Here is an 8,687-nt window from a genome sequence, read left to right as displayed (position 1 = left end):
AAGGTGTAACCAGAAAGATTACAAGAGATGCAATCACAAAGAAAGCAAGATAATCACAAAGATTATGGTAGAGAGAGAAAGTCTCTTGATTACAAAGTTCAACAAAAACTAAAATGCAAAAACGTCTTAAAACAACTTAAATAGTTCGCAAAAATTGACAGAAAAACGGGAGAAGGTTCGGCTGAACTCTGGGTAAGTTCGGTCGAACTTGTGGGTAGGTTTGGTCGAACCTTTGGAGTTCAGCCACTCCTGCAAAGATGCAAAAATCAGGTCTAAAACTGCCTTAAGGTTCGGGCGAACCACAATGTAGGTTCGGCCGAACTCCCCTGCTCCTAGACAGCTCAACTTTAAACATTCATAACTTCGCTACTACAAAACTTAAAAAAGAGACCCCTAATTTAAGAGCCGTTACTTTAGCCAACAGGTCTGTTTCATGAAAGAGATCCTTTATTACATATAACGGGTCTCTTACCTCTTTTTCAATTAAAAAATAAGATAGCTAAGAGACCTATCATTAAAGTAACGGATCCCTTACAATTTTTTTCACGGGCTTTGTGTTACATCACGGCTTTCACGGGCTCCTTCACACCTCTGTAGTCTATACCTTCTAGTATGTTCTTTTTATACAGCGCATATTTATTTTTCCAATACTACATTTTCATATTCCTTTTCTAAAATACTCTGTAATAATTTCATTCTATTTTTCCTCACAACTTTCTCCATCTTTACTTGTTGAGATCAAATGTTAGAAAATTCCTTATCTAATCTTGTATATGAATGAAGATAATGCTACGATGACACCACAACAATGGTGCTACTGCAGTACTCCATATTTTATTGTTGGTATGTTACATTTTTATTTATTATTTTGTTAAATTTATTTTGATTTATAAGGTATTTTGAACTATTAATCTTGAAATTGTTGAAAGTTTAATAAAAATTTGTTTTTGGATTTGCATGCATCTTGATTGGGCATTTTGTAAAGAGTTCTTAAAATTATTTTACAAGTATAATGAACAATGAGATAATCAATTAATTTGGCAGATTGAACCAACTTGATTGGAGATTTTATAAGTTTGTAAGTTTGATGGAGTAATTTGTAAGGAGTTCTTATTATTATTTTTTCTTGTCTTATTTTTCTGGGTTGCTCTTAGATTGTGGGTTTGATTTGGTAAGGGTGGATGATTGATTGTTGTTGTCGGGATCTTATTATTATTTTTTGAGGGGTTAAATTGCTGGGCTATGATTAATTTTGTTTAAATTATTTTTAGGTTGAAGATTGTATTGATGAACTTTTATGTATGTTGTGGGGTTCAAGCAAAGGAGGATGTCAGTTTTTCTGTAAATTTCTACTGATTTTCTTCGCTATACATTTCCTTTTTTGTTAATTTGTGGTTTATTCATGTATTTTTTGTTCAGCCCCTTTTTTATATTGTGTAGTTATAACCAGTTCTTTGGTTTTTATAATGCCAGATCTGATTTAAGAACATCTCAATTGAAGGAGAACAAATATGGAGTACTCAAGTCATACTATTGATTGTAATTATATTTTTTTTTACGATAAGTTTATACATTTGTTTGTTGGAATTTCAAAGAGCCGATTTTGTTCATATACATCAGTTACGTTAGTACGGTACTTGTATTAATTTAATCTGAAATATAGTACCATTTTCCGCCATCAGAATAAAGATTATAAATTCAAATTTCAAAATTTAAATAAGAACAAAATGAAATTAAATTTGATTTTTTTTTTAAAAAAAAATGAACAAAGAGATCTGTTGTATAACATAAGAGGTCTGCTAGATAATACTAAACATACCTAATATTTCAAGGAAAAATGTAAACTAATAATCCCACCTTTACTCCATCTTCCATAAACAATCCCACCTTTTGAAATTCCAGAAACAATCCCACCTTTGACGGGGGTCTTCCACTAACAATCCATAACCGGTTAAATTATTTTGGTAACCGGTTTTACTAGGTTATGAGACACGTGTGGACTTTTAGTTGGTTTATTCTATTTTTTATAATTAAAAAAATAATTAAAAAAAAAAAAAACAAAACCCCTAACCCCCGCCATTGTTATCGGGGCTAGCCCCACCCCCGCCCCTCCATATCACTGTCGCAGCCGCCTCCCTTCCTCGGCAACCCAACCTAGGCGTCCGACTTAATCTCAACTTCTCAATGATCTCTTTGTATCTTCTTCTTCTCCTTCACTAACTTGAGGAAGGTGGCTGGGGTCGAGTTTTTCGAGGCTAGGGTTTGGGTTTTCAGAGATGGGTCGGGTTTTTAGGGGCTGGGGATGGAGTTTTCAGGCTTCAAAGCCCAAAATCGACCCTTGATATTTCTTTTAAATTATTTTTGGGGCTAATTTAGGGGCTGAATTGTGGGTGTGAATTGATGTTGCAGCTATTGAATTGGAGGTCCGGCGGTTATAAGTGGGCTGCATTGGTGGCGCGTTGATGCGGCGTTGTGAGGTGGGTTAGGCGGTGGTTTACCGGCTGTTGCAGAAGCTGGTTGCTTGTTGTGAGCTTCTGTTGCGAATTTGTTGTGAGAAAGGTGCGTGAGTCGTGGCTGGTGCGATGGTTGTTGGCTGCAGTAGTAGCGCGGCTGCTTTCGGTTGTCGCTGGTGGTGAAGTGGGAGAAGGGCAGCAGCATGTTGTTGGTGCTAGGTGAGGTGTCAATGTGGTGAGCAGGTAGGCTGGTATGGTGAGTGAAGGAGCTGCGTGGGTGGAATGGTGGTGGACTGGTGGTCCAAGGAGAAAGACTAAGAAAAAAAATTATTAACCGGTTTAAGAGGTTGTAGGTCAAAAGGATCATTAGTGGAAGATCCCTGTCAAAGGTGGGATTGTTTCTGAAATTTCAAAAGGTGGGATTATTTATGGAAGACGGGGTAAAGGTGGGATTATTAGTTTACAATTTTCCATATTTCAAATAATGGGTCTCTTACCCTTAACAAATACTAAGTTCATACCTCACATAACAGACCTCCTATCTTTAATAACGGGTCTTTTCGCCCTTTAAAACAGACCCCTCTTGAGAGGCGGTCTGTTTATCAAACAGACCCCTGAGATAGAGACCCGTTCAGAGGCGGTCTCTCAAGCATATTTGAACGGGTCTCTTTGCTAATTTTTGTAGTAGTGCTTCTTCGTTTCTTGCTCAAATTTGGCATGTGACCAGTCGTTGGAAAGCTCTTGAACTCTACTTTCACCTCCAACTTGAATCACCTAAAAATTTCTTGTAACAAAGGAGATATAGCTGAAAGAAGTAGTTGCATCATATATTGATAAGCTTCTTGTCTTCAAGTGTGATGATGGTTAGCCCCGAAAGGTGACCTCCAAGAAGCTTGGCCCGACTTCGTGTCACGACACGTGGCATGTCTTCCACTTCTTCCACTAAGTTCCATGCACCCGCGTCAAACCCCTCCTCTTCAAAAGGAATTGCCCTCAATTCCGGATCATCGTCACCAATATCATCTTCAAAGAGAAAAGGAGCAAGATCACCAACATTAAAGGTAGCATGAACACCAAAGTCTCCCGGTAGTTTGAGCTTATAAGCATTAGGTCCAACTCTCTCCACAACTTCAAAGGGGCCTTCGGATCTTAGCATGAGCTTGTTCTTCCTCTTAGCCGGGAATATTTCCTTCCGAATATGGAGCCACACAAGATCACTTACATTTAATTCCCTTAGCTTCTTGAATTTGTTTGCCCTTGCCTTGTAACTCTCATTTGCCTTCTCAATTCTCTTCTTAACATCTTCATGAAGATTTTTCATCGTTTCAACTATATCTTTCGCCTCAAAGCTCAACTCCTCTTGAGGGATACTAGGCAATAAGTCAAGTGGTAGGCGGGGATTAAAACCATACACTACTTCAAATGATGTTTTCCTGGCAGCTATGCAATGAGAGCGATTGTAAGCAAATTCAACTTGAGGTAGCTTAAGATCCCAATCTTTCATGTGTTTGCTAATGATAGCTCGGAGAATGGTGGACATGGTACGATTAGTCACCTTGGTTTGGCCACCGGTTTGAGGGTGACTAGAGGTACTAAACAAGAGCTTGGTTCCCACTAACTTCCACAAAGTCTTCCAAAAGTAGCTCAAGAACTTAGGATCACGGTCCGACACAATACTTTTTGGAATATCATGAAGCTTCATCACTTCTCTAAAGAACAAGGTAGCCACATGAGAAGCGTCATCGGTCTTATGGCAAGGAATGAAGTGAGCCATCTTGCTAAAACGATCAACCACAACAAACACGGAATCATTTTGCCTTTGAGTGCGAGGGAGAGAAACCTCAAAATCCATGCTAAGATCATCCCAAGGGTGACTAGGGACCGGAAGAGGAGAGTAGAGTCCTTCACGGAATTGACTCTTAGCATTGTGAAAAGCCCCACAACGAGCTATCACATCTTTCACATCACCAAACATCTTGGGACAATAAAAATTTTCTCGAAGAATGTCATATGTTTTCGCAACCCCAAAGTGTCCGGCTAGCCCTCCTTGATGAGCTTCTTTAACAAGCAACCGTCGATGAGAGCATTTCGGAACACAAAGCTTGTTTCCCTTAAAAAGGAAACCCTCTTGCACCATGAAAGAGCCATCGACCCCTTCCTCACACTTCTTCATCAACCCACCAAAAGCCTCATCATCGTGATACAACTCTTTAAGCAACTCAAACCCTAAAAACTTCGCATCAAGAATAGTGATCATACAATGCCTCCTAGAAAGAGCATCGGCAACAACATTGCTCTTCCCTTCCTTTTACTTAGAAGAGAAAGTGAACGATTGGAGGAATTCAACCCATTTGGCATGCCTTGCATTGAGTTTATGAGAACCATTGATGTACTTGAGAGATTCATGATCGGAGTGTAGTACAAATGGTCTAAGCCTCAAGTAATGTGACCAATGATCAAGAGCCCTCACAACAGCATAGAACTCCTTGTCATAGGTACTATACCTCATTCTTGATCCACCAAGCTTCTCACTAAAATAGGCAACCGGCCTCCCTCCTTGCACAAGAACCGCTCCAACTCCAACCCCACTAGCATCACATTCAACTTCAAAGGGTTGATCAAAATTCGGAAGAGCTAAGATTGGAGCCTCACACAACTTTTTCTTGAGGGTCTCAAAATCCCTTTCAGCCGATGGTGTCCACTCAAAAGTACCCTTCTTCATGCATTCGGTCACCGGGGCCAAAATAGTGCTAAAATTCTTCACAAACCTTCGATAGAAGGAACCTAGACCACGGAAACTCCTAACTTGAGTGAGAGTAGTAGAATAGGCCAAAATTTAATGTCCTCTACTTTACTAGGGTCCATTAAGATCCCTACATTTGAAATCACATAACCAAGAAAGACAATACTATCCACCATAAAAGTACATTTTTCCAACTTGGCAAAAAGCCGCCAACTTCTCAATGTTTCAAATACTTGCCTCAAATGTTTAACATGATCAAGTTCACATTTTCTATAAACAAGTATGTCATCAAAATAAACAACAACAAATTTACCAATGAAAGGGCAAAGTACCTCATTCATGAGCCTCATGAAAGTGCTAGGAGCATTAGAGAGCCCAAATGGCATAACTAGCCACTCATACAAGCCTTGCTTTGTCTTGAAAGCGGTCTTCCACTCATCTCCTTCACGCATACGAATTTGATGGTACCCCATCCTCAAGTCAATCTTCGAAAACACCTTGGAACCATGTAACTCATCAAGCATATCATCAAGTCGTGGAATAGGGAAGTGATACTTGATGGTAATGTTGTTGATGGACCTACTATCCACACACATCCTCCATGTACCATCCTTTTTCGGGACCAAAAGAGCCGGAACCGAACAAGGGCTAAGGGATTCCCTCAAAAATCCTCTTTCAATCAACTCACCAACTTGTCTTTGAAGCTCTCTTGCTTCATCGGGGGTGCACCTATAAGCCGGTCTATTAGGGAGTTGTGATCCGGGAATAAGATCGATTTGATGTTCAATTCCCCTAATAGGTGGCAAACCGGGTGGGAGATCATCGAGAAAAACATCATGGTACTCAACCAATACTTCCTTGACAAGGGGGTGGATTGGGTTCTCTCGCTCACTCTCTTGTGTTTCCCTAAGAAGACAAACAAAGACAATGTGTCCTTGATTTATCTACTTGCCCATCTCATTCTCCCCAATGAGAAGGTTCTCTTTGATTGTGTTTCCCATACCCAAGGGTTTTTTGTGTTTGATGGTGGGGGACAAGGGGTTGAGTACAATCTTTTTCTTATCCATCATGAATGAATAAGTATTCTTTCTTCCATCATGCATCACATCTCTATCAAATTACCAAGGTCTACCAAGCAATACATGACAAGCATCCATAGGCAATACATCACAAAGCACCTCATCCTTATATAACTTGCCAATTGAGAAAGAAAGAAGAGTTTGTTTCGTTACCTTCACCTTATTGTGATTGTTAAGCCATTGAAGCTTGTAGGGAGTAGGATGATCGGTCGTTTCAAGATTGAGCTTGCTCACCAATGTTGTTGAGGCCACATTATTGCAAGAGCCACTATCGATGATAAGATTGCAAACCCTCTCCTTGATGGTGCATCGAGTTTGGAAGATGTTTTCCCTTTGCTCTTCCGCTGAAGGGGTGGAAATGGAGTGAAGTGCTCTCCTCACAACAAGGATTTGACCCTCATCGGCGTCAACTACAATTTCATCCTCCTCATCATATATAGGGTCACCGAAATCCCTCTTCTCATCTTCGTACTCATCATCATCCATTTCACGAATCATCATAGCTCTACTATTTGGACACTCATTAGCAAAATGTCCATAGCCTCTACACTTGTAGCAAGTCTTTCGATTTCCCATCTTGTTGTGATCATCTTTGCTAGGAAAATGCATGGGAGCCTTGCCTTTGTCATCCTTGACAATGGGCTTGCTTGTCTCACCCATTGGAGCAAAAGAATTCTTGAAGGTAGGCTTAGGATACCCACTAGCACTACTCACCTTGTCATACTTCTCAAACTTCAAAGCCACTTGCACCACTTGATCAAAACTTCCATGGGCATGCACATCAACCTTTTGCCCAAGCTTTCTTTCAAGACCACCAATATACCTAGCAATCTTATGCTCCGGTGCTTCCTTAACTCCACTCATGATAGAAAATTTTTCAAACTCCCTAGTATACTTCTCTACCGACATAGTTCCTTGCTTAAGAGAGTTCAATTTAATATAAGCATCTTGCAAATAATCTCTAGGCACAAAAGCCTTGTTCATATGTTTCTTCAATTTCTCCCAATAAGTGATTTTTTATTTTCCATCTTTCTTCCTACGATTCTTAAAGTTCTAATACCACAAAGAAGCATGTTTTTTGAGTTTAAGGATGACCAATTTGAAACGTTTTTCATCATTATAACCCTTATATTCAAACACATTCTCCATACTTCTAACCCAATCAAGAAATTCATTAGGATCAAGATTACCTTCAAAGTCCGGAAATTCCAACTTGATGTCTCAGTCATGGTTGTCCTCATGGTGTCGTTGGCGGTGTTCCCTTCTCCGGTGAGGAGAGTGATCGAGAGTCATCTTCTTCACTAGGGCTCCTCCTCCTTCAAGAACTTCTTCTATTCTCCAAGACCTCAAGAAGTCTATCAAACTTCCTTTCTAGAGCATCCAATCTAGAGTTTTCATTGTAACCTTCATCATCTTTATAATAATATCTATCACCCATGTTTCAAGATAGAAAGCTTGTATCTTTGAGAGAAAAATTTCAAATTTGGTGGGAAAAGATGAGATCTTTTCAGAGGGGGGAAGAGAAAATCAAAAATGTAGGATCCTTCTAGGCTAATAACCTAGGCTCTTGATACCAAATGATATGAAATAACCAAGGAAAGACAAGTAAAAGGAAGGAGAAATCAAGTCACAACAAGTTCAAACCAACAAACCAAGATAAACCTATCTCAAATTCACAAAGATAGATGAAATAGGGGTCTTAATCAAAGCCAACACCAAGTAAAGCTAGGATTAAGGTGTAACCACAAAGATTACAAGAGATGCAATCACAAAGAAAGCAAGATAATCACAAAGATTATGGTAGAGAGAGAAAGTCTCTTGATTACAAATTTCAACAAAAACTAAAATGCAAAAACGTCTTAAAACAACTTAAATAGTTCGCACAAACTAACAGAAAAACGGGAGAAGGTTCGGCCGAACTCTGGGTAAGTTCGGTCGAACTTGTGGGTAGGTTCGGTCGAACCTTTGGAGTTCGGCCACTCCTGCAAAGATGCAAAAATCGGGTCTGAAACTGCCTTAAGGTTCGGGCGAACCACAATGTAGGTTCGGCCGAACTCCCCTGCTCCTGGACAACTCAACTTGAAACGTTCATAACTTCTTCGTTTCATGCTCAAATTTGGCATGTGACTAGTCGTTGGAAAGCTCTTGAACTCTGCTTTCACCTCCAACTTGAATCACCTAAAAATTTCTTGTAACAAAGGAGATATGCCTGAAAGAAGTAGTTGCATCACATATTGATAAGCTTCTTGTCTTCAAGTGTGATGATAGTTATCCCCGAAAGGTGACCTCCAAGGAGCTTGGCCCGACTTCGTGTCACGACACGTGGCATGTCTTCCACTTCTTCCAATAAGTTCCATGCACCGGCGTCAGCTATGATAGGTAAAGTTGTCACTATGATTCAAGAAAAAAGCT

At 39.8% G+C, this 8,687-nt stretch overlaps 1 protein-coding gene and 1 long non-coding RNA gene across 2 annotated transcripts; one reads left to right on the top strand and one right to left on the bottom strand.

The window, feature by feature from the left end:
- The first annotated feature begins 545 nt into the window (after positions 1–545).
- On the top strand, positions 546–1,798 carry LOC145613874 (uncharacterized). The gene is made up of 3 exons (XR_014107022.1): positions 546–843; positions 1,272–1,329; positions 1,474–1,798. It is a non-coding gene; the product is annotated as an uncharacterized LOC145613874 (long non-coding RNA).
- Positions 1,799–5,237: 3,439 nt separating this feature from the next.
- LOC145625094 (uncharacterized) lies at positions 5,238–7,504 on the bottom strand. Its single transcript, XM_081678176.1, has 4 exons — positions 7,466–7,504; positions 6,429–7,007; positions 6,145–6,254; positions 5,238–6,102 (listed from the first exon to the last, which is right to left on the bottom strand). Exons 1-4 carry the CDS (start codon positions 7,502–7,504, stop codon positions 5,238–5,240), a joined length of 1,593 nt encoding a protein of 530 aa, XP_081534302.1.
- Positions 7,505–8,687: the final 1,183 nt, after the last annotated feature.

The sequence above is a fragment of the Chenopodium album genome, chromosome 3 (assembly GCF_948465745.1).
Source record: "Chenopodium album chromosome 3, dcCheAlbu1.1, whole genome shotgun sequence".
Taxonomy (NCBI): Eukaryota; Viridiplantae; Streptophyta; class Magnoliopsida; order Caryophyllales; family Amaranthaceae; genus Chenopodium; species Chenopodium album.
Note: the sequence above shows the minus strand (reverse complement) of the source record. Positions and strands in the feature narration are given on the sequence as shown.